At 46.0% G+C, this 26,427-nt stretch overlaps 1 protein-coding gene across 4 annotated transcripts in view; it reads right to left on the bottom strand.

Moving 5' to 3' along the window:
- polq (DNA polymerase theta) overlaps positions 1 to 26,427 on the bottom strand; it is an 89,442-nt gene that overhangs the window by 21,482 nt on the left and 41,533 nt on the right. For all 4 annotated transcript variants that reach the window (XR_004414071.1, XR_004414070.1, XM_033033423.1 and 1 more), the window contains 12 exons: positions 23,573 to 23,715; positions 22,005 to 22,198; positions 19,679 to 19,803; positions 17,291 to 17,534; positions 13,950 to 16,450; positions 12,824 to 12,964; positions 11,100 to 11,305; positions 10,241 to 10,481; positions 8,925 to 9,118; positions 7,109 to 7,243; positions 5,656 to 5,830; positions 793 to 919 (listed from right to left, as the gene is read on the bottom strand). Coding sequence is in view for 2 of the 4 variants with exons in the window: in XM_033033423.1 (XP_032889314.1) it covers positions 793 to 919; positions 5,656 to 5,830; positions 7,109 to 7,243; positions 8,925 to 9,118; positions 10,241 to 10,481; positions 11,100 to 11,305; positions 12,824 to 12,964; positions 13,950 to 16,450; positions 17,291 to 17,534; positions 19,679 to 19,803; positions 22,005 to 22,198; positions 23,573 to 23,715 (4,426 nt within the window). In the remaining 2 variants the exon portion in view is untranslated. The remainder of the gene's footprint in view (positions 1 to 792; positions 920 to 5,655; positions 5,831 to 7,108; positions 7,244 to 8,924; positions 9,119 to 10,240; positions 10,482 to 11,099; positions 11,306 to 12,823; positions 12,965 to 13,949; positions 16,451 to 17,290; positions 17,535 to 19,678; positions 19,804 to 22,004; positions 22,199 to 23,572; positions 23,716 to 26,427) is intronic.

Genomic DNA, 26,427 nt, shown 5'->3' with positions numbered 1-26,427 from the left:
CAGCTTTTTTGTTATGTCCATAGAAAATCAATAGGGAACAAGATGCTCATTTCCCAGTATGAAAATGGCCATAACTTTTTAAATACTTGAGATATGAAAGTGAATTAGGTGTCAAATTAAACTTATTTTTATGCTTTATCTGATGGGATAAATTACAGACTTGATTTTTAAAATCTCAAAATTTTGTAACATTGCTACACTAAGTCCATGCCGACCATCAATTGCCTGTTCACAAGTTCTATGTTATTCCACTTTCTCATCCACTTCCGACACACTAGAGGGGGCAATTTACAGAGGGCAAATTAACCTACAAACCCGCACCTCCTTGGGATGTGGGAGGAAACCGGAACGCCCGGATGAATCCATGCAGTCACAGGGAGAGCATGCAAACTCCACACAGACGACACCCGAGGTGATGATCAGACCCGGGTCTGGCGCTGTGCCACCCTGTACACACAGATTTTAAGCTTGAAGGTTTGTTTTAAAAATATTCTTAAAATACAATATATTCACCAACATTCAGAATAATTAAGCCTACATGCCTTTCACAATTAATGGACAACATAGGGTGAATACTGAATTTTAAATACAAGTCTAAGAACATACATACAATTTTCTGGAGGAACTCAGTGGGTCAGGCAGCATCTCTATTAGTAAATCAAATAGCTAAACCTAAACTTTTCACTTTGAAATATTGGTGAAAAATAAATGGGGATCACAGAGACACAAATGTAAAATAATGCTTTACACGAATGAAGCTGAGATTTACAAAGTTCCACAGGGAGGAGGTACCTGGATCGTGTGAGTATGGGGTTGCTTGCTCCATGGAGGGGTGGACTCTCTCTCATCATTGATGGCATTTCAATTTCAAAATCCTTTGGGATGTTCTGCAGGTTTGGCTCGGTGAAACTGATTCGTCCTAATTCACAGAATATAAACATTTACAGAGCATTGAGAAAAGCAAATTACTTAATATAAATGATTAGGTTGTTACATCTCACACCTGGTAAATATTTTAATTCACTTTAGAGAAACAGCACGCAAACTGGTCCTTCTATCCTGACTTATCTTACACATTACAATTTTACCAAGGCCAGTTAACCAACAAACCTGTATGTCTTTGGAGTGTGGGAGGAAACATAGGGAGTAACATTGGGAGTATAAAGATGGAGTTGAATGGGAAGTGGCTACAGGTAAAATTACAAAAGATTCTCTAATTAATGGGAAGGAAAGCTCGAGAATGGACAACAGAGTAAGGTCAGGGCCAATTGCGAGCGTTGCGAGGGGGGGGGGAATGAATACAGAGGTCAAAGTGCTGTATATGAATGCGCGAAGTATAAGGAATAAAGTGGACGAGCTTGAGGCTCAGTTAGCAACTGACAAGTATGATGTTGTGGGAATTACTGAGACATGGCTGCAAGAGGGCCAGGGCTGGGAACTGAATATTCAACGGTATACCTCCTATCGAAAAGACAGACAGGTGGGCAGAGGGGGTAGGGTTGCCCTGTTGGTGAGGAATGAAATTCAGTCCCTTGCAAGGGGTGACATTGAAAAAGGAGATGTGGAGTCAGTATGGATAGAACTAAGGAATTGTAAGGGTAAAAAGACCCTAATGGGACTAATCTACAGGCCCCCAAACAGTAGCCTGGACATGGGGCACAAGTTGAATCAGGAGTTTAAATTGGCATGTAGTAAAAGTAATGCTGTGGTTGTTATGGGAGATTTCAACATGCAGGTAGACTGGGGAAATCAGGTTGGTATTGGACCCCAAGAAAAAGACTTTGTAGAGTGCCTTCGTGATGGATTCTTTGAATTGGAGCCTACCAGGGAAAAGGCAATTCTGGATTTAGTGTTATGTAATGAACCGGATTTAATAAAGGACCTCGAGGTTAATGTAGCCATTGGGAGGCAGTGACCATAACATGGTCAGGTTTAATCTACAATTGGAGAGGGAGAAGAGTAGATCGGAGGTGCCAGTGTTGCAGTTGAATAAAGGGGACTATGGGGCCCATGAGGGAGGAGCTGGCCAAAGTTGACAGGAAAGATACACTAGCAGGGATGACAGTGGAACAAAAATGCCAGGTTTAATACAGAAGGTGCAGGATCAGTTCATTTCTAGGAGGAAGAAAGATTCCAAGGGGAGAAAGCGATGACCATGGCTGACAAGGGACGTCAGGGACAGTATAAAAATTAAAGTGAAGAAGTACAATGTAGCAAAGATGAGCGGGAAGCAAGAGGATTGGGTAATGTTTAAAGAACAGAAGATAACTAAAAAGACAATACGGGGAGAAAAGATGAGGTACGAAGCTAGCCAAGAATATAAAGCAGGATAGTAAAAGCTTCATTAGGTATGTGAAGAGGGAAAAATTAGTTAAGACCAAAGTTGGACCCTTGAAGACCGAAAAAGGTGAATTTATTATGGGGAACAAGGAAATGGCAGACGAGTTGAACAGGTACTTTGGATCCGTCTTCACTATGGAGGACACAAACAATCTTCCTGATATAGTAGTGGCCAGAGGATCTGGGGTGACAGGAACTGAAGGAAATCCACATTAGGCAGGAAATGGTGTTGGAAAGACTGATGGGACTGAAGGCTGATAAATCCCAGGGCCTAATGACCTGCATCCCAGGGTACTTAAGGAAGTGGCTCTAGAAATTGTGGATGCATTGGTGATAATTTTCCAATGTTCTATAGACTCAGGATCAGGTCCTGTGGATTGGAGGGCAGCTAATGTTATCCCACTTTTTAAGAAAGGCGGGAGAGAGAAAACAGGGAATTATAGACCAGTTAGCCTGACATCAGTGGTGGGGAAGATGCTGGAGTCAATTATAAAAGATGAGATTGCCGAACATTTGGATAGCAGTAACAGGATCGGTCCGAGTCAGCATGGATTTACGAAGAGGAAATCATGCTTGGCTAATCTTCTGTAATTTTTTGAAGATGTAACTTGGAAAATGTACAAGGGAGAGCCAGTGGATGTAGTGTACCTGGACTTTCAGAAAGCATTTGATAAGGTCCCACAAAGGAGATTAGTGGGCAAAATTAGGGTACATGGTATTGGGGGTAGAGTGCTGACATGGATAGAGAAGTGGTTGGCAGACAGGAAACAAAGAGTAGGGATTAACGGGTCCCTTTCAGAATGGCAGGCAGTGACTAGTGGATACTGCAAGGCTCGGTGCTGGGACCGCAGCTATTTACAATATACATCAATGATTTGGATGAAGGGATTCAAAGTAATAATAGCAAATTTGCAGATGACACAAAGCTGGGTGGCAGTGTGAACTGTGAGGAGGATGCTATGAGAATGCAGGGTGACTTGGACAGGTTGGGGGAGTGGGCAGATGCATGGCAGATGAAGTTTAATGCGGATTAATGTGAGGTTATCCACTTTGGTAGCAAAAACAGGAAGGCAGATTATTATCTAAATGGCGTCAAGTTGGGAAAAGGGGAAGTACAACGGGATCTGGGGGTCCTTGTACATCAGTCTATGGAAGTAAGCATGCAGGTACAGCAGGCAGTGAAGAAAGTGAATGGCATGTTGGCCTTTATAAGAAGAGGAATCGAATATAGGAGCAAAGAGGTCCTTCTGCAGTTGTACAGAGCCCTAGTGAGACCACACCTGGAATATTGTGTGCAGTTTTGGTCCCCTAATTTGAAGGACATTCTTGCTATTGAGGGAGTGCAGCGTAGGTTTACAAGGTTAATTCCCGGGATGGCGGGACTGTCAAATGCAGAGAGAATGGAGCAGCTGGGCTTGTACACTCTGGAGTTTAGAAGGATGAGAGGAGATCTCATTGAAACATATAAGATTGTTAAGGGTTTGGACATGCTAGAGGCAGGAAACATGTTCCCGATGTTGGGGGAGTCCAGAACCAGGGGCCACAGTTTAAGAATAAGGAGTAAGCCATCTAGAACGGAGACGAGGAAACACTTTTTCTCACAGAGAGTGGTGAGTCTGTGGAATTCTCTGCCTCAGAGGGCGGTGGAGGCAGGTTCTCTGGATGCTTTCAAGAAGGAGCTAGAGAGGGCTCTTAAAAATAGCAGAGTCAGGGGATATGGGGAGAAGGCAGGAACGCGGTACTGATTGTGGATGATCAGCCATGATCACATTGAATGGCGGTGCTGGCTCGAAGGGCCGAATGGCCTACTCCTGCACCTATTATCTATTGAAACCGAAGCACCTGGAGAAAACCCACGCTGTCACAGGGAGAACGTACAAACTCCGTACAGACAGCACACGTAGTCAGAATGAAGCACGGATCTGGCGCTGTGAAGCAGCAACTTTACCGCTGCACCACTGTATTAATATTATTTTTGCTCCCCCTCCCCACAAAATCAATGTGAACAGTGCCATCAGGGAATGGGATGAGATTCATCTGGTAACCTAGGGTTGCTTGGAAGCCTGGATCGGCAACTCGAACTCCCAGGAATGAAGATGACAAGGAGTGGTGAACACTGCCCAGTCCCTCACGGGTACTGACCTCCCCATCACTGAGGGATCTCAGCATCATCAGAGAGCCACACCACCCCGGCCACGCTCTCATCTCACTCCTGTCATCGGGAACAGTCTTGAAAACCGTGACCTCCAAGGTCAAGAACAGCTTCTTCCCAACATCCATCGGGCTTTGAACACTACGAACTTCAACTAAACGGCCTGGGTTGCACTAGGGACTTTTGTTTTTGTACTATTTATTTTTTTGCTATTACATTTATTGCATACCATATTTATAATCCTGTTGTGTTGCTACAAGTAAGAATTTCATTGTTCCGTTCGGTACATATGACAATAAGTCACTCTTGACTCTAACATCAAATAGGTTACAACTTAGTGACCTCTAATTTAGTCCTCTAACGTAGTTCAAAACTCAAAGGCTAAACTGCCCGTTCAGCTTTCCATAGTGTGGCCCCCTCTTAAAGAAATGACATCTGTTTCAGCAGCAGAGATTAAGGATGGCACAGCGGTAGAGTTGTTGCCTTGCAGCGCCAGAGATCCAGGCTCGATCCTGACTACGGGTGCTGTCTGTATGGAGTTTCTACGTTCTCCCTGTAACCGTGTGAATTTTCTCCGGGTGACCCGGTTTCCTCCCACACTCCAAAGACATTCAGGTTTGTAGATTAATTGGCTTTGTTAAAGATTGTAAATTGTCCTTAGTGTGTAGGATAGTGTTAAAGGATGGGGATTGCTGGTCAGTGTGGTCTCAGTGAGCCATAGGGCCTAATTCCGGCTGTATCTCTAAACTCAACAAAACTAAGATGGAAGGATCAGCAATAGGTAGTGATTAGTGGAGTTCAGGAAAGATGAAGAATTCTTTACGGATCGGGGTATTAAAAACATAGAGTTAGGTTAGAGCCTCTCACATAAAAGCGGGCAGATCCCCGCATAACTGCTGCACCCGTTTTCCTATCTGTTTAGCTTAGTCAACTGGTAGTGCTGTCTGCAGATATCATCTTAGATATAACATTCAGCAGACATTTAGACAGGTACATGGATAGGGCAGGTTTAGAGAGGTATGGGCCAAATGCAGGCAGGTGGGACTAGTGTAGATGGAGCATCTTGATCAACATGGGCAAGGTGGGCTGAAGGGCCTGTTTCTGTGTAGTATGACTATGGTTCCCTTCATCATACAATGGAATGCAAAGACAGCAGCGTTTACCTGTGGCACTGTGGGTCTGTGAGATGGGGTAGATCCTGTCCATCCCCAGCAGGGAGTGAAGATGTTTCTCTCTCTGCAGAGGGAGCACTACCTTGCTCATCGCATTGCTGATTCTCCTCCACTCCAGGATTAATCCTGGCAAAGGGTGGAGAGGCTTCAGTTTCTCCAGTACCTCCTGAAACGCAAAGCAACGGCAGAAACGTTGGCATGTAGGCAAATTCAAAGCAAACGATGTGTGCTCCCTGTCCATTTTGTTCACACCAGGGCTAGTTTCTGTGCCGGATAGCTCATGACTTTATGAAGACATCTTAAAGAACTAAAGTAAATTATGAACCAGGACTCTACGTTTTAGAAGGTTCCCTATCTTTGTATTTACAATAGACAATAGGTGCAGGAGCAGGCCATTCGGCCCTTCGAGCCAGCACCGCCATTCAATTTGATCATGGCTGATCATTCCCAATCAGTACCCCGTTCCTGCCTTCTCCCCATATCCCCTGACTCCGCTATTTTTAAGAGCCCTATCTAGCTCTCTCTTGAAAGCATCCAGAGAACCTGCCTCCACCGCCCTCTGAGGCAGAGAATTCCACAACAAGGCTCCCCATGGCCCTGCCATTACTTTGTCCTGGCCTGGTGTAACTACATAAAGTGCTTCACTTCATACTCGTTTGTTATCTGCCATTCCTTTGCCCACTTTCATACTCCTGTCGATTAAATGTTTCCTGACAAGCCACACAGAACTGCTTCTGCTGCTCACATACATCATCTTTCAAACATTCAAACTTCCAAATTACTTCATGGTTATTCTTACTGGTGATAAAGGCACTAAAGACTTCTACAGATGCGCTGTAGAAAGCATTTTATCGGGATGCATCACAGCATGGTTTGGGAACAGCTCCATCCAAGACTGCAAGAATTTGCAGAGTTGTGGACATAGTCATACAAACCAACCTCCCTTCTACTGACTCCACCTACACTTCACGCTGCCTCGGCAAGGCCAGCAGCATAATCACGGACCAGTCTCACCCCGGTCACTCCCTCTTCTCCCCTCTCCCATCAGGTAAGAGGTACAGAAGTGTGAAAACACACACCTCCAGATTCAGGAACAGTTTCTTGCCAGCTGTTATCAGGCAATAGAACGTTCCTATAACTAACCAGAGAGCAGTCCTGACCTCCCAGTTAGAGGCCTTCTAACTCTCTTTAATTGAAGATGGACACAAAGTGCTAGAGTAACTTAAATGGGTGGCGTTTCCCGTTGGAACCCTTCTTCAGACTCCGATCTTTAATCGGACTCCAACTTGCAGTAAACGTCATTCCCTTATCCTGTATCTGTACACTGTGGATAGCTTGATTGTAATCATGTATAGTCCTCTCATGGACTAGACAGCAGGCAACACTCGGTACATGTGACAATAACAAAGTGCAGTGGGGATTTGAGGCAGTCCAGGGCAGTTACCTTGTTTGTGCTGAATTGTTTGGCCAACTTGCTCCATCCTCCCACTGCTGTGGCCCTCCGGCTGGAGCCCAGTGTCCGTTTACCTCTGGTGCCGGCATCTCCATTGTGAGGAAGCTTGAGCTCCACAAACACAACCTGGAACATTAAGTACAACAATTGCTTCAGGGAGGCTTTGGAATTGGGAGCCGGAGCTGTTTTCAGAAGCAAAGTTGTACAGCTAGTGGCTGCCTCGCCAATAGTCTGTCTATCCTTTCTTCAGTTTTTGTTATTTTAAGTACGTGTTAAAGAGTATGTTTTAGTGTTCCTTGGTTTGTTTTATGTGGGAGGGTGGAGGGGGGGCGGTTGGGGGAAACTTTTTTTCAATCTCTTACGCCGGTGGAGATGCGATTTTTTTCCGTACCGTATCTCCGTCCTCACTGCGGCCTGACATCGTGGAGTGGCGCAGCTTTTCCTGGGGACCGACCCGGCGCTTCAACCATGGGTGCGGTGCGGACTTACCATCATGGAGCTTGCGATCCCCTTTGCCGGGGGTCAACTATGGAGAGCTCCAAACGCAGGCCTGTGGACTTTAACATCATGGAGCCCGCGGTCTCTGGTTAGAGACCGATTTGGGAAATCCAAGCGTTTCAACCGTCCCGACGCAGGAGTTTCGATCACTCCGACGTGAAGGCTGCGGGAGCTTTGATGGCCTCGACTGCGGATGGTTCGACAGCCCCGACCGCAGGAGAATAAATAGGGAGAAGATTGGTCTTTATTACCTTCCTTCACAGTGAGGAATGTGGGGAGCCGCTGTGGTAGATGTTTATGTTAACTTTTATTTTATGTGGCTGTGTGTCTAGTTGCTTTTCACTTAGTATGGCTGTATGGCAACTCAAATGTCACTGTATTCACTTAATTGTTATATGTGACAATAAACTGACCTTGAAACGGTGCTCTCTGACCTCCACATCCATGCTACCCTTTACAGCTGGCCACACTAACCGTATATGCTCTAATTAGGATCGTACCCTGTATGCCTTGCCAATGAAAGGGTCTATCTAAACATTTCTTAAGCAGAAGGGGGACACAAAATGCTGGAGTAACTCAGCGGGACAGGCAGCATCTCTGGAGAGAAGGAATACTCCAGCATTTTGCCTCCACCACCACCCCCGGCAGCACGTTTCAGGTCCACACCACTCTCTATGTAAATAAAACTTCCCCTGCACATCTCCTTTAAACTTTGTCCCTCTCACCTTAAAGCTATGCCCTCTAGTCGTTGACATTTCCACTCTGGGAAAATGGTTCTAACTGTCTACCCCATCTATACCTCTCATACTTTTAAGATCCTAAAGTTCATTGCATTTGAATAATTACTCTACACCCAATAGAAAAAAGTAGTATAATTGATAACATCGTAAATGAAATGATCTAATAGTCCAAACCATTCAAATCGAAAAAGAACATAAAGTGCTGGAGTAACTCAGCTGGTCAGGCAGCATCTGTGGAGAACATGTTTAGGTGATGTTTTGGATCGGCTCCAAACATCACCTATCAGCCTCCTTTTGCTCTGTTATTTTATTTCATTCACATGTTTAAACTATGTTTTATTTGTAATGTTTTATTCTTAATTGTACTGTATGTCGTGTGGTTACTTGCGAGCGGAGCACCAAGGCAAATTCCTTGTATGTGAACATACTGGGCCAATAAACGTATTCATTCATTCATTCCATTTTTCCAGTTGAGTTACTCCAGCACTTTGTGTGCTGTTGGTAAACCAGCACCTGCAGTTCCTGGTTCCTCAAATAGAAAGTGTGTTTGGATGCACCTTACAGCTTACCTTGGCAATGTCGTCGGAGCTGGTGAGAGAGAAGCTGTGACCCGCCAGCTGATAAGCCAGTGCCTCGATGTCGGTGAGCTTAGCCTGCATGATATGCTTCTGCCTCTCGCATTCTGCTGCACTGAACCCAATCCCATTCATCTCCAGCAGGGCCAGGCAGTACTGCGTCTTCATCTCAACATCACGAAACACGTCTGTGACAGAGCAGAGAGACGACCACGCCAGTAGAACCAACACCGGAGGGAGAAGTTGTTCTTGAGCTTGCCGTCCCCCCCCCATTGCCGGAACATTCCGTGCCAGGTTGTCAACAAATCAAGTCAACTTTTAATTAGACTTTTACTTTCGACTTTAGAGATAGTGCGAAACAGTATCTTCGGCCCACTGAGTCCATGCCGACCAACGATCACCCCGTACGCTAGGACTATCCTACACACACTAGGGACAATTTACAATATTTTTACAGAAGCCAATTAACCTATTAATATGCACGTCTTTGGAGTTTGGAAGGAAACCGGAGCACCCAGGGGAAACCCACGCGGTTTTCAGGGAGAACGTGCAAACTCCGTACAGACAGCACGGATCAAACCTGGGTCTCTGGCGCCGTGAGGCAGCAACTCTACCACTGCACCACTCAATCAAAAGTCAGAGTTCATGAGAATGAATGGTTTAACAATTATACTTCTTAGCTGAATATTCAAACACTTTCACGAATTTCAAATCCCAGGGCAGAAGATATCCAGCAGCAACAACCCCAACTCATGCCCACAGCTCCTCGCCACTGAGGTAATGTCAGTCTTCTACCATTTCCTTTCCTGCAATTTCATGGTTCTCCTTCTAACATGTACACCCAAGGAGTACTTATACATCACCTCAGTCAGAAACCCATATAGGATTTATGTTCCCACTGGCATGTCAGAGGTGGATACAGGTGGGGGGGGGGGGGGGGGGGGGGGGGGGGGAAGGGAGGGGGGTTGACAGATGGGTGCAGTGAATGACAAAGGCTAGAGGTGAAAAGGAGACAGATAAGGATAGAGGAATTAAATGTACAGCTGGATAGAGGGACATATCCATATATCACTTGTCAGGCATTGTCTTGCCCCCTCCTCTCTTCCAGCTCCCCCCCCCCCCCACTCCATCAGTCTTGTGAAAGGTCCTGACCCGAAATGTCATCTGTCCATTCCCTCCCCAGATGCTGCCTGACCCACTGAGTTCCTCCAGCACCTTGTGTTTGGCTCTAGATTCCAGTATATGCCATCTCTTGTGTCTCCAAAACCTATTTAAGACTCAGCTCCCACATTCCTTTTCATGCAGCATACCTTGCAGATTCTCTTTCTGGAGTAGAAGATTAAGTTGTTCCATGACGTTGAAGACCAGCACGGACTCGACGGAGGCTCGGTGTCGACCTGACACATCGGCCTGTGCGTCCAGCCCAAGACTACGAACACCACGGCTTGTTCTCACCCCGTCCAACAGTGCAAGTTGGTGCGGGAGAAAGTTGGTCACCATGTTATGAAGGGTTCTCTCTTTGGAGCCAGGGTCCAGCAGCCAACATGCCACCTGGTCAAGAAAATGAACATTTCCGTCAGTTTTGTTGCCAAAACGGCAAGCCATTCCTCAGAAGTCGGAGTGTCTCGGTCAGCTTTTTATAAGATGGATGAAATTAAACTAGAAAGAGCACAGAGAAGATTTGCAAGGATGTTGCCAGGATGCGAGGGCCAGAGCTAAAGGAAGAGGTTGTGCAGGCTGGGACTCCATTCCTTGGGGCTCAAGAGGCTGAGGGGTGATCTTGTAGAGGTGTATAAAACCATGAGGGGAATATATAGGGTGAATGCACAGTCTTTTACCGAGGGTCAGGGAATTAAGAACCTATACGTATCGGCTTAATGTGAGAGGGGAAAGATTTATTAGGATCTGAGGATCAACTTTTTCCACTCAGAGTGGTGGGTATATGGAACAAGATGCCAGAGGAGGTAAATGAGGCACATTCTATAACAACATTTAAAGACATTTGGACAGGTACACGTATAGGAAAGTTTTAAAGGGATATGGGCTAAAGGCAGGCAGGTGGGACTAGCATGGATGGGGCACCTTGGTCAACATGGATGAGTTGGGCTGAAGGGCCAGTTTCAGTGCTGTGAACCTCTCTAACCAAGTTCAGCGAAATGGCAATCTTACCTTTGGATCTTCATAATGGCCTTCCATGGAGATGTTGCAGGCCTGGAGGAGAACTTTGTAGTGTTGCTTGAAGTCATAGACAATAACAGAGGGTTGTGCCTGGGCAGAGGAACACTGCTGTAGGCAGGCACGCATATGATGAAGCCGCTCCTTCACAGGGAGCTCAGGGTCCAGGGGTGGGGGCCGCAGGCTGCTGCTCAAATCTCCTTGCAAATATAAACAAGTTAAAGATGGGCAATAACTAATGTTATCCACAGGACAGTGCATCAACCACGTTATTTATATAGTACCTTTAACAAATTATACCTCCCCCACCCAAGTCACACTAGCTTCTCGTTTTCACCCTACAAACAGCTAACAATGGCCTGTGTCCTTGATCATCGTCACCTTTTTGCATTGTTCTTTATCTCTCCACATCATCGTCTATATCTCTTGTTTCTCTTATCCCTAATCAGTCTGAAGAAGGGTCTCGACCCGAATCGTCACCCATTCCTTCTCTCCAGAGATGCTGCCTGTCCCGCTGAGTTACTCCAACTTTTTGTGTCTATCTTTGGTTATAACCAAGGATATTTGTGCGTATCAAGGCAACTTGTTACAATTGAAAGTTGGGAGATTTCATGCCAGTCTTCATTGGAGAGTTGGTGGTGGTGAAAGTTGTCAGCTTCCAATTCCAGGGCATTAACATCTCGGGTGATCTGTCCGGGGCCCAACACATGTGGCTGCAGAGAGTGGTGGACTCAGCCTGGTCCATCACGGGCACAGACCTCCCCACCAACTAAACGTCTACAACAGGCGGTGCATCACGACGGCAGTATCTACCGTGAAGTATCCCCATCCGGGCCGTGCCCTCTTCTCAATGCTACTATCAGGCAGGAGGTGCAGAACTCCCACAACACAAGGTTCAATAGACAATAGACAATAGGTGCAAGAGTAGGCCATTCGCACCGTCATTCAATGTGATCATGGCTAATCATCCACACTCAGTACCCCGTTCCTGCCTTCTCCCCATATCCCCTGACTCCACTATCTTTAAGAGCCCTATCTACCTCTCTCTTGAAAGTATCCAGAGAACCTGCCTCCACCGCCCTCCGAGGCAGAGAATTCCACAGACTCACAACTCTCTGTGTGAAAAAGTGTTTCCTCGTCTCCGTTCTAAATGGCTTACCCCTTATTCTTAAACTGTGGCCCCTGGTTCTGGACTTCCCCAACATCGGGAACATGTTTCCTGCCTCTAGTGTGTCCAAACCCTTAACAATCTTATATGTTTCAATGAGATCCCCTCTCATCTTTCTAAACTCCAGAGTGTACAAGCCCGGCCGCTCCATTCAGGAACCGCTACTTTCCTCCAACCTTCAGGTTCCTGAACCGACCTAAACCTACCTCGGCAATGGGACACTACAGACCACTCCATGATTCTTGGACTTGTTTTTTAATTATGTTTTTGCTCTTAGGCTTTGCTTTTTTTTGTCTTTTTTTTAATTTTGTGCAATTTATGTATGACTTATGTCCAATTTGTTTTTGTGTTGACTGAGTCTGTGTGCCTGTGATGCTGCTGCCAGCAAGATTTTTCACTTTAACTGTGTGCCTCACCATGTAGGCACACATGACAATACACGTGAACTTGAGATGACCATATGTTGCTAGCTGAGGGAGGATGCAAGTGCGAACACTCTGACACGGGCGGATGTTGTGGACTGATTTTGACGGCGTTACGTTTCTCTTACCCATACTTTGCTGCCCCTCCTGCAAGGAGATGTAATAGGCGTCCTTCCCACCCCAAGACACACACAATCCAATCACCACAAGGTCCTCGTGACTGCTCACATCAAAGCCATTGGTTTCCGGCTGGATCCTCACGGTCTGGGCTGTGACGTAAATGAAGAGATTAAAAGGAATCAACATTTCAACAGTAGTCAAACGTAGAAACATAGAAAATAGGTGCAGGAGGAGGCCATTCAGCCCTTGGAGCCAGCACCGCCATTCATTGTGATCATGGCTGATCATCTCCAATCAATAACCCGTGCCTGCCTTCTCCCCATATCCCTTGATTCCACTAGCCCCTAGACCTCTATCTAACTCTCTCTTAAATCCATCCAATGATTTGGCCTCCACTGCCCTCTGTGGCAGGGAATTCCATAAATCCACAACTCTGGGTGAAAAAGTTTTTTCTCACCTCAGTCTTAAATTACCTCCCCTTTATTCTAAGACTGTGGCCCCTGGTTCTGGACTCGCCCAACATTGGGAGCATTTTTCCTGCATCTAGCTTGTCAAGTCCTTTTATAATTTTATATGTTTCTATAAGAACACCCCTCATCCTTCTAAACTCCAGTGAATACAAAGAACCAATCTTTCACTGGCAAGGATACACTCAACGCCAAAAAGCAAAATACCAAATGCTTTAACCCATTCAGAATTTGTACGGGCTGAATGGCCTAATTCTACTCCTATCAGTTATGATCTTTTGATCACGTGATCTTATGTAGAAACAAGGAACTGTAGATGCTGGTTTACCAAGGAAAGATACAAAGTACTGAAGTAACTTCAGTGTGAAGAAGGGTCCAGACCTGGAAAGTCATCTGTCAATTCCCTCCACAGACCAGCTGAGTTCCTCCAGCACTTTGTGGTTTACTTTGAATGACAGGGATTCAGTTCTATTTCAGAACCAGTCGATTTTAGTTATGTTTCAACTTGCATTCCAAACAGAGGGATTACTAGTTCTTAAACTAAAAGCATCCCAACCGAGGCCAGTGATTCAATGCAGACATTGAACAGATAACAGGAAACAAACTGTGCAATTGGTCAGGAATGGACATATCACATAGCATGCAGCTGAACTAACACTTTACCCACCTTGTTTAAATCTCCCTCCTATCTCGGAGCTGGGTGACAGAAGGTGCTGCTTCTTCTCGCAGGCAGCAGCCAGTGCAAACCTGCCCTTGCCGCTCCACTCCTTCAGGAAGGTGTGGAAGAGGACGTGGCTGCTAGCCACGTCAATGATAGTGAAGGCCTCAGCACTGCAGGGCCCGGGGGATGAGGCCAGGTGGTCCTGCGAGAGGTGAAGCTCAAACTCCTCGTCTATGAAAGAGCCGTCGGCACCGGCATCACAGGTCACCACTGGAGCACAGTCAAGGTGACCAGACGGAGGGACCCCCACTCCTGCTACACGGTTTGGAGGAGCAGGGCTCATTCTGGCCCGCAGCTGCCTTTTACACTTTGCCTCAGATTTCTCACTTGTTGCACCAGTCAATGCTATTTTGATTTTGGGAGTCACGGGCTCAGTGGGAGGTGTGGGGGGGACTTCATTCCGACTCTCCGCCCTGGAGTCAGGCTGCTCCTCCAATTCCAAAGCCGGTGACTGGATGAGTGGCACCTGATGAGGAGAGTTCTCCGTTTGGTGCCAGTCCGCTGCACCTTGTTGGTTTGGAGCGCCAGGAGTCCGAGAGCCGGCAGTTTCAGTAGACTTCCTCAAAAAACCAGGAAGGTCCACCAGGGTTGTTTCTGCTCTGGTGCTTTGGTCATTTAAACTTGATCGTTTCAAACCTGCAGAGGTTGGCAGCTGGTTCAGCAGATCCTTCATGGCTGAATTGAGCTCCAGCGAAGTGTCTGACCACATTGCTGTGTTGTCATTCATCACCGCATCGTCGCCCAGTGATTGGGATAAATCTTCTGTTAACACACCTTGCTCTGGCTTGTCCTTTAGGCGATCATTCACCATTTTCTCTTCCTGCAGCCTCACATCATCAGCAATATCTGAGGTACTCCCGTCCCTATTCTCCGCATGCGACTCCTTCAAGCTACCGATCAGACAGTTGTCGTTTTGACTGGTGTCTGCAAAATCGGAGGGGTTGAAGGACAAGTCATTCCAGTGCAAACTTGCTTCAGGAGTTCCCCTGATCCTCTGTACATCATTTTGCTCTTGAATGCCAACCTCTGCAAAGAGACGGAGTGAAGTGGGGGTCTGTGTGAGCCTGTATGCTCCAGACACCCGCGGCTGACCAGGGGAAAATCCCTGTGCATTCACCTCATCGTTTGAGCACAGCTCGGTGAAACTATCGAACAGACTGTCGCTCACGTTCAGGGTCCTCTCATTGTCAGTGAGGGAATGGCGTCGCGGTTCGTGAACACTGCGCTGGAGCTCACTGCAACCCATGTCGCTCACGGCACCATTCAGCGTTTGTGCTGCCGGCTTGCTTTCTTCCCAAGAGGCTGGCGTCTTGTACTCCAGCAGGAAGTTCTCCAGTTGAGTGTCAGTCAAGGACAGCTCATCGGCTCTCAGTGAATGCTGGATGATTTGGGGGGATGTAACAGGAACGCTGTTGACAGAGACCACCGTGGGTTTCACCAAGTCAGGAACGACAACGGAGCTGGAGTGTGTTAAATGCAGAGCTTGCCTCACAACAGGCTCGTTTTCCACTACCTCCTTCTCATTTGCAGTGTCACTACCTGCCAGGTCGGGCTTTGCTTCAGTATTACCCCACAGCTCCCCATTTTGTGTCCCAGACTGGACCTGCACGGTGCTCCCAGCATGCTGTTGGTATTTGCAAGGAGCCAACTCCATGGCACCTTGTTCTATGATCTTCTCAATTTGTGAATCCAGCTGAAAGCTCTCCTCAAATTCCCCGGCTGAAGAACTCAGCTCGGGTGACTTGCAGCCAGCAACGTTCAAACCGTTGGTATTACACTCACTAACAACACGATCTTCATTCTTTGGATGACCAGAGTCATTCTCTACGTGCACAGGGTGCAGAGTTTGAACGGTATTTTCTGCCCCAACCTTCTCTTCAAGCTGCACATCACGTGTTTTGTTCAGAACACAATCCCTTCCGACCATATTCCTCTCAACTGGAATGTCGCTCAGAACATGCTGTATGACGCTTGGCTGATCCGTACTGGTCCCCTTACAGTTCCCGTCGACTCTGATACTAATATTTTCTTTGGGAATGTTACCCGATGGCTGCCTTTCAGTAGCTCCCCCGTTGGAAATGAACCCCCCTCTCTCTGCCTCCCTCACACATGTTATCGCAGTCTGGACAGCAACACGTTCCACAGGTTCCACAACTGCGCCTTCAGTCAGCCCGAGTCTCCCCTCCACTGACGCCACTCCAGAGGCACGAGCTCCAGTTTCGTCACTGCTCTCAGCAGCCTCCCGCTGGGCACCAGTCACAGGCTGCTCATGGTTCCATTCAATGCCCATTGACGCCAAATCTCGCTGAAGAAGACTCCTGGCCTCGTGTATAATCAACACGGCAGCTTCTCTCTCAGTCAGCGCCTTCCGTCCGCTCACCCAGATACATCGTGTCCTCCTGCGCTCCTGAGCTTCATACTCACTCTCGTCGACTGCTGTCCGAGAGCTGAGGGAAGAGCTAGTGTATAATCAAGTGTTTATAAAGTCACAGAGTCTTACAGCACGGAAACAGGCCCAGCCCAACTTGCCCACACCGGCCAACACGCCCCTTCTACACTAGTCCCACCTGCCTGCATTTGGCCCATATCCATCTAAAGTGATTGTGTGGAATTCTCTGCCTCAGAGGGCGGTGAAGACTGGTTCTCTGGACGCTTTCAGGAGAGAGTTAGATAGAGCTCTTTGGGATATGGAGAGAAGGCAGGAACGGGGTCCTGATTGTGGATGATCAGCCATGATCACAATGATCAAAGGGGCGAAGGGCCTACTCCTGCACCTATTGTCTATAAACCTGTCCTATAGTACCTGCCTCAACTACCTCTTCCGGCAGCTCGATCCATGCACCTACTATGCTTTGCATGAATAAGTAACCCCTCACAATCGTATTAAATCTTCCCACCCTCACTTTAAACTGGCTCTCGATTCCCCTTCTCTGGGCAAAAGACTTTGTGCATCTGCCCGAACTATTCCTCTCATGATTTTGTACACTTCTACAAGATCTCCCCTCATCCTCCTGCGCTCCAAAGAATAGAGTCCTAGCCTATTCACTATTGGTTTAGTGGCAGCAATGTCAAATCTCACAAAAGGGAGGAAAGGTGATGATTCTTGCATTAATAAATTATGGAATGTGAAGTAGTGAAATTTGAAGTCAACATAATGTATTAAAACATTGACAGTTGCTGCATTGTACATAATTCTCAAGCCTAAATAAAACAAATTCTGAGTGCGAGAGGTTTGTAGATAGTTATACATCTGAAAGCAGTAAGATAAGATCCATTTAAAGCTGTACCTTTTAAAGGGGACTGCGTTTCTCAGCGCTGTTTCTACGTTGGTGGGGCTCCCTTGCGCCAGCTCGGAGATGGTGCAGTATCCAGCGTTGTATAGCGCTCGGGCGCGCTGGGCGTTCAGCAAGGAAACCCGCACCAGCTCACACAGCTGCCGCTGGACACCAAAACTGAGGCGGCTCTGGAACTGTGAGAGGAGCAACTCCATGTTGTGCCATCCCAGCCGGTTACTGAACACCGTCACCATGCCTGTACAGGTACAGAGTTAGACAACTAGTTTACCGAGGAACAGTGAAAAGCTTTTTTGCTGCATGCTATCCAATCAGATCAAAAAACAATACAATCGGGTCAAACTCAAGTACAATATGTAGAGCAAAGGGGAAGATACAGAGTGCAGGATATAGATATCTCCCCCTCACCTGTATTCACCTGTCACGTGCCAGGCTTTGTTCTGCCACTCCTCTCTTCCCACCACCCCCGCCACAATCAGCCTGAAGAAGGGTCCTGAACTGAAACGTCACCTATCCATGTTTTTAAGAGATCCTGCCTGACCCCCTGAGTTACTCCAGCACTTTATGTCTTTTTTGTAAACCAGTGCCTGCAGTTCCTTGTTCTGAAGAATATAGTTCTCAGCATTGTAGTGCATCAGTTCCAGAGACAAAGTCCAATGTCCGCAATGGGGTAGAGGTGAATCGGACAGTAGCCTAGCTTATGGAAGGACCGTTCAGAAGCCTGATAACAGAGGGGAAGAAGCTGTTCCTGAGTCTGGTGTTGCGCGCTTTCAAGCTTCCGTACCTCCTGCTGCACGGAAGCGGGCAGAAAGATTGTGTGGCTGCTTTTCTGAGAGTGCGAGAAGTATAAATGGAGTCTAGAAAATATAATCCGACATGGAACAGTGCAGTGTAGCACGGAAATAGGCCTTACGGTCCTTGCTGAACATGCTGCCTTGATAAAACTCATCTCAATCACGCATAGTTTCTATTACCCCATTCCCAGCATATCCATGTGTCTATCCAAAAGCCTCTTAAACGCCACTATCATACCTGCTTCCACCACCACCCCTGGCAGCGCGTCCCAGGCACCCACCACCTTCTGTGTAAAAAAACTTGCCCCGCACATCTCCTTGAACTTTGTCCTTTCACCTTATAGCTCTACCCTCTAGTCTTTGACATTTCTACCTAGGGGAAAACGCTTTATCCTCTAAAATGCCCCCGAAACCCTAAATGCTCTAAAAACACTAACATTTTCTTAAATCACTGCCATTTCCACCCTGGGAAAATAGTTGTGTCTACCCTACGTATGGCCTCATAATTTTATATACTTCTATATACCTCAACCTCTGGCATTCCAGAGAAAACAAACCAAGTCTTTCCGACCTCTGCTTAGCATTAAACCCTCTAATCCAGACTATATTCTGGTAAAAAGACACAAGGTGCTGAAATAACTCAGCAAATCAGGCAGCATCTCTGGAATAGCAGGAACTGGTGACATTTCGAGTCGAGACCCTCCTTCAGACTGAGAGTCAGGGGAGAGGGAGACACGGAGATAAGGAAGTGTAAGGTGTGAAAACGAGACAAAGGGGATGAATATCAAAATGGAGAATAGACCATTGTTAGCTAGGAGAAGGTGAAAACAAAGCAGACAGATAAAATTAAATCAGGGGGACGTTCAGACTGGTCGGAGAACTAGGAAGGGGGAGGGATGGAGAGAGAGAGAGAGAGAGAGAAAGCAAGGGTTGATTTAAATTAGAGAAGTCAATGTTCATACCGCTGGGGTGTAAGCTGCCCAAGCAAAATATGAGGTGCTGTTCCTCCAATTTGTGCTGGGCCTCACTCTGACAATGGAGGGGGCCCAGGACAGAAAGGTCAGTGTGGGAATGGGAGGGGGAGTTAAAGTGCTGAGCAACCGGGAGATCAGGTAGGTTTAGGCTAACTGAGCGGAGGTGTTCAGCCAAACGATCGCGAGCCTGCGCTTGGTCTCGCCGATATATAGGAACCCACACCTGGAACAGCGGATACAGTAGATGAGGTTGGAGGAGGTGCAAGTGAACCTCTGCCTCACCTGGAAAGACTGTTGGGGTCCTTGGATGGAGTCTAAGAGGGGAGGTAAAGGGACGGGTGTTGCATCTCCTGCGGTTGCAAATCCTTCTATCCCATTCTACCCCATTCCTTCTATCTCCAGCTGGAGTGACTATCTCCAGCACTTTGTGTTTTCTTTAGTAAACCAGAAACAAGTTCATTGTGTCAGCATTCTGGCAAATCTCTTCAAACAACTCCAAAGCAAATTTATCTTGCACAAAGAATGGAAGGAAGGAAGGAAGGGTTTTCAATTCTCCTTTAAAGCAGTCTATGTTGGTTGGATTGAGTTATTAGTTGCCAATGTTTACACTTCACCTGCATAGGTTGCTGCAGATTGCTGCAAAGATTGAAGCTGTCCTCGACTGCAGTGGAATTTGTTAGCAACGTTTGCAAGAGGAACTTCATTGATTAGGTCTAGAAGCACCAGACTGGTAAAAAACCTAGAAGAGTCGAGGGAATTAAAAGGTTATGCAGATTGACAGCAATTTACTTCATACAGCACGGAAAGAGACCCTTTAACCACCTCATCCATGCCGACCATCAAACCTAGTCTCATTTGCCCAAATTTCCGTTATATTCCTCTAAATCTTTGCTATCCATGTACCTGTCCAAGTGACTTTTAAAAGATGAAGAAGACATTTCATAATTTTCAACCATTTTCATTTTTAACAAACACTTACAAACATATTTATCTTTTAGAATCCAACAATAGCATTGGCATCCCCTCAATTCTCAACTGATCTTGATACATCAGCAAAATGTAAATAAATGGAACAGCAGATGATGGAAACGTGTAGAACGCTAAGTGTTGGTGGAACTCCACGGGTCAGGCAGTGTCTGTGGAGGGGACGGACAGACAACATTTCATGTCAGGACCCTTCTTCAGACTGGAGAAGGGTCCCGGCCCAAGACATGGGCAGCACAGTGGCGCAGTGGTAGAGTTTGATCTTGACTGCACGGAGTTTGTACGTTCTCCCCGTGACCGTGTGGGTTTTCTCCGGGTGCTCTGGTTTCCTCCCACACTACAAAGATATACAGTCTGAAGAAGGGTTTCGGCCCGAAACGTCGCCTATTTCCTTCGCTCCATAGATGCTGCTGCACCCGCTGAGTTTCCCCAGCAATTTTGTGTACCTTACAAAGATATACATGTTTGCAGTTAATTGGTTTCGGTAAAAATTCTCGCTAGTGTGCAGGATAGTGTTAGTGTAAGGGGATCGTTGGTCGGCGCAGACTCGGTGGGCCGAAGAGCCTGTTTCCGCGCTGCATAGCAAAACTAAACTAAACATTGGCTTATACAAGTTCTTCAGAGATTATGCCTGAGCCGCCGTGTTACTCCAGCAATCCAGCAAATGCTTTCAGCATTTCTCTTTACAGTCGGAATGGCGTTAAGATAGTGCTACAGTGGGTCCTCTGCATGTCAAACATCTCCTAGACCTACTAATGAGATGAGATTATCCATCCACGCACACAAGGAAAATTGACACTAACTATCAGTGATTATCAGTAAGAAACAGTTTAATTATTTGTTAAAGATGGACACAAAATGCTGGAGTAACTCAGCGGGACAGGCAGCATCTCTGGGGAGAAGGAGTGGGCAGTGGCGGACTGGCCAGGGTGTCAGCTTGCCCGATGGCAAGTGGGCCCCTGATGAAGTGGGCCCCCTTTGTCTCCTGGCATCCAATATTTTTAGACCCAGTCCGCCACTAGGAGTGGGTGACGTTTCAGGTGGAGACCCTTCTTCCTCTCGACCCAAAACGTCACCCATTCCTTCTCTCCAAAGATGCTGCCTGTCCTGCTGAGTTACTCCAGGATTTTGTGTCTACGGTTTAAACCAGCATCTGCAGTTCCTTCCTAATTATTTGTTAAACCAATTTACCTGTCAACAGAATAATTCTATCTTCTTAAGTAAGATAATGAAAACAAAATGGATGGGATGTGGCAAGAGGAAATTAAATTGAGATGTAGTGATGCAGGTTAGAAATACAACATACTTTCCCCACGGCCCCATGTTATCCAATGCATAATTGATCCTTACACATCAATCAAGTCCAAGTGCCAATCTGCCATTTGTCCTTCGCTGATTCTGAGCAATGATTAACAAGTGGCTAGAATCCCATTAATTACCATCCAATGAATCGCTTCTGCCGGAGGATGATTTGAACCGACTTCACCATCGAATAATCCTGCTGTTAATGTTCACATCAATCACCATCTGTGGAAGGAATGGACAGGCCACGTTTCGGGTCAGGACCATTCTTTCCGAGTCTGTAGAAGGGTCCTGACCAGAAACATCGCTTGTCTCTCCCCCTCCATAGATGCTGCCTGACCTGCTGACTTCCTCCAGCAGATAATACCCATTAATCCACGCTCCATTATTCAAGATACCAGCATCTGCGCTTCCTTGTGTCTTCATTCAATTCGGTCTTAGAGGTGAGCATTTTTTAATTAACTCCCACAGCCCAGGCACCATGGGCATTTATAGCTTGAGCCTGGATGCCTGAAGGCATAGAGCACTTTTTTTTTAATATTGCAGTTCAGAATTTGATGAGACTCCAGGAATTCATACCTCAGCAATAAATCACAGGCAGGGGAAAAGAAACTGCTGAAACAAGGTAAGCAGAAGTCAGTAAGTCATGAGTACCTTTTGTGGATGGCCATCTGCCTGTGCTGTTTGCCAGTCTTGGCAATGAGCTTCCCTTTAATGGAGCGAGCCAAGAAACCTTCCTCGATGCCAACCAACTCTGCCACTCTCTTCATGGAGGCTGACAACTTCTCCCACAAGCAAAAGAACTGGTACCAGTCGATGGTTACCCATTCCTCATAGACTGGTGTGATCTAAAGACAGTGGACAAAGATAAAACCACGTTGGCATTTCACCATGCCGAGAGCTTTCCACAAGTGCGATGTTTTCTGTTGATTGGTAGATAACGGCAGACATCACTCACACTAGCAACGGTACTGGATCTGACGCAGAACATTGAACAGTACTGGACAAAAAATTGCCCTTCGGCCCACAATGTCCGTGCCAAACAAGATGGCAAGGATTCATATCCCTCCATTCCCTGTAAATCCATGTGCTATCTAAACAACATTATCATATCTGCTTCCACAATCACCCCTGGCATCACGTTCCAGTCACTCTCTGTGTAAAAAAGCTTGCCCCACACCCCGCCCCCTCAAACTTCGCCCCTCTCGCCCCAAAGCCATGCCCTGTAGCCGCCCGACACTTCCACTCCGGGACCGCCCATCCCATCCATGCCTCCCAAAATACTTCCATCAGGTTTCCCCAGCCCCTGATGTTCCAGAGAAGACAATCCAAGTTCGTCCAACCTCTCCCTATGTATAGATAATACCCACTAGTCCAGGCTTCATTCTGGCAAACCGTTTCTGCACCGTCTCCAAAGCCTTCACATCCTTCCTGCAATGTGTTGACCAGGCCTGCACACCATACTCCACAATAACGCAGCAGTTTTAATATTCACAGAAGTGGCTTTTTCATACGCGATAGGAGAACAGCAACGTAGGAACTACTGTGAGCAAAAATTATATACAAACCACAATAGTTTGCACGGCTTTTCCAGGGAAGAGCATAAATAATACCATCTCAGATGGTTCTACAGTCTCAGAAGTTCAGATGAAACACCATTCACCTCACATTAATACCATCATCTCTCTCCACTGATGCTGCATGTCTCGGTGTGTATTTCCAATACTACTGTTTTAAATTCAGATTTTGAGATACAGCACTGAAACAGGACTTTTGGCCATGCCAACCAGTGATCACCCTGTACACAAGCACTATTCTATACACTAGGGACATTTTTTACCAAAGCCAATTAACCTACAAATCTGCACGTCTTTTCTGGAGTATGGGAGGATACCGGAGCACCCGGAGAAAACCCACGTGGTCACGAGGTGAACGTACAAACTCCATACAGACAGCACCCGCAGTCAGCATCAAAGCCGGGTCTCTGGTGCTGCAAGGCAGCAACTCTACCGCTGCGGCTCTGTGCCGCCATCATTATAATACCAGACGCAGAATGCCTCGAACAGGAGACAATGTGCAAGTGTTTACATGCTGCAAAATATATTCTGCTGGCCTGATGTTCAAGGTGATGTCAAAATCACGAGGTCTACACATTGGGGTAGCACTCAGAGCGAGGTCTATAAAACAAGGATGCCGTTGAATGGGATCAATGAACATCGTACCTGATAGAGAATGTGAAGGTCGTTCTCCAACACAAATCCCTTCATTGCTTTTTGCAAGTCCGCAAAAATTCTCAGTGCATCTGGTGGGGAGAGGGAAGAGGCGAGAGTGGCCGCTCCTAACTGTGTGGGATGATAGAGTTGAACTGAAAAATATAAAACGTATTCATTACTATTACATCATAATAATACGGAAGCTATGTAGCCTGCGATATCCCTAGTGATTCACTGAATGAGGTGGGCGCTAGTCTCACACTCTAACCTCTCTCCCCTACATCCTTGTCTTGGTACTTGGGTCACACAAGGCTGCGTTACCATGGAGTGTAGCTCAACAAACCATAGTCTCTCTTGCTCATGATATGTAGAAATAGAGCTATGGTGAGTGTGGCAAAGTGGTCTAACCAGCAACTGGTGCGGAAGCTAATCATTCTCAACCATTTAGAGTGTTGCGTGCAGTTCTGGTCGCCCCAATGCAGGAAGGATGTGAAGGCTTTGGAGAGGAAGCAGAGGAGGTTTACCTGAATGATGCCTGGATTGGGGAGAATTAGCTAGAGGCAGACGTTCGACAGACTTGGACTGTTTTCTCTGGAGCACCGGGGCAGGGGGGAGACCTGCTGGAGGTATGTGGTGTTGTTGGAGGAACGGATGGGATGGGTGGTCCCGGTGTGGAAGTGTCGGGGGCTGGAGGAGTGGCACTAGGGTGAGGGGCAAAGCTTGGGGGGGGGTGGGGGCAGGTTTTTTTTAAACCACTGAGAGTGGTGGGTGTGTGGAACGTGCTGCCAAGGGTGGTGGTGGAGGCAGATACGATAGCATCTTTTAGATAGGCACATGGATATGCAGGGAATGGAGGGAACTGGATCACGTGCTGGCAGAGGAGATTAGTTTAACTTGGTATCATGTTTGGCACAGATGTTCAGGTGAGACCTGATAAAAGTTTTTAAAATTATGAGAGGCATAGGTAGGGCAGACAGGCAGAACCTTTTTCCCAGGGTGTAAATGTCACAAACTAGAGGCCAGAGCTTGAAGGTGAGAGGGTTGAAGTGTAAAGGAGGTTTGCAGAGCAAGTTGTTTTATTTATAGAGGTTTGTGGGTGCACGTATATCCATGTGCCGATCTAAAAGTCTCTTAAACACCACTATCGTACCTGCCTCCACTACCCCTGGCAGCACATTCCAGGCACGCACCTCCTTTAGCCTCAGAATTAAAGGACATTCTTTTAGGAAGGAGATGAGGAGAAATTTATTTAGTCAGAGGGTGGTGAATCTGTGGAATTTGTTGCCAAGGAAGGCTGTGGAGGCCAAGTCAGTGGATATTTTTAAGGCAGAGATAGATCAATTTTTTATTATTACGGGTGTCAAGGGTTATGGAGAACGGGGTTAGGAGGGAGAGATAGATCAGCCATGATTGAATGGCGGCGTAGACTTGATGGGCCGAATGGCCTAATTCTACTCCTATCACATGACCTTTTGTGCAGTCTTTGACGTTCCCACCCTGGGATAAAGGTTCTGGCTCTCTATCCTGAGCCTAAGCCTCAACATCCTTCCTGTAATGGGACAATCAGAACTGCACACAATACTCCAAATGCAGCCTAGACAAATAGAGTGACAAAATAGCCTCCCGACTCTTATACTCAATGCCTCTTAGATGAATCAAGAGAAATAAAAGTAAAAAAGGTTATCCAGGTGCACCGTGACAGCTCTATGACTGAGATGAGAGGACAGTTTTTCAGCCTGCTCCATTTGTTACACAGTCAAGGTGGAAAGAAAATTAGCTTGCAAAAAATCTAGACATTAAAATAGGCAAGTTCACCATTATAGGGATCTACAAATATACCAAGTAAAACAATAAGTCACATTTATAAACGACAAATTTGAATGTCAATGAAGTTAAACTGGGTACAGGATATTAAATATACAAAGTTAAACTGAAATGGAAAATTACATTAAATTGATAAAACTTTAATGAAGACTGGGTGATCTGCATAAAATAAAATTAAACAAATTTTAATTCGCACGGTGGCGCAGCGGTAGAGTTATTGGAAGAAGCAATGAATATTGAAGCTGACTCACAAAAATTAATATCATATTTATATAATAGTATTCTAAATATAGACCTACCATCGCAGAGGTACTTAGAGAAGAGTGGGAACGGGAACTAATGATAAAAATTACAAAGGTTAAATGGGAAAAATACCTGATATATATTCACAAATGTTCAATTAATGTAAGACATAATCTAATCCAATTTAAAATTGTACATAGATTATATTATTCAAAAACAAGATTGAACAAATTTTATCCAAATATATCCGCCACTTGTGATAAATGTCTAGCCCAAAAGGCAACTATAACACACTCCTTAGTTTCCTGCATAAAACTTTATAGATTTTGGAATGATATTTTTGAAATATTTACAAAATTATTCAAGACAAGAATGGAACCTAATACTGAAATGATTATATTTGGTGTAATGGAAGATGGGAATAAATTGAACACATCTCAAAATCTATTCCTTAACTATGGTTTAATAATAGCAAAAAAATTAATTCTTAAATTTTGGAAGGGTACATCAATACCAACGCTTAAAATGTGGATTGCAAGTATGTTGGACACCGCTCATCTTGAGGAAATGCGATTCCTCCTAATGGATAAATCAGACCAATTCATAACGAGTTGGTCTCCATTCGTCGTTTTTTTGGAATCATATGGTGCAACACAATTGTAAAAAATAACTGTTTCAGGACTGGACGAGGGTTGGTCAAGATTATAAATAATGATCTCCTTTTCTTTTTTATTTTATTTTATTTTCTCTATTCTCTCTCTCAACTTTCTTCATTTACTCGTTTTCTTTTTTCACAC

Source organism: Amblyraja radiata, chromosome 14 (assembly GCF_010909765.2).
Source record: "Amblyraja radiata isolate CabotCenter1 chromosome 14, sAmbRad1.1.pri, whole genome shotgun sequence".
Classification (NCBI taxonomy): domain Eukaryota; kingdom Metazoa; phylum Chordata; class Chondrichthyes; order Rajiformes; family Rajidae; genus Amblyraja; species Amblyraja radiata.
The sequence above is the reverse complement of the archived record's forward strand: the minus strand, read 5'-3'. Positions and strand labels throughout refer to the sequence as shown.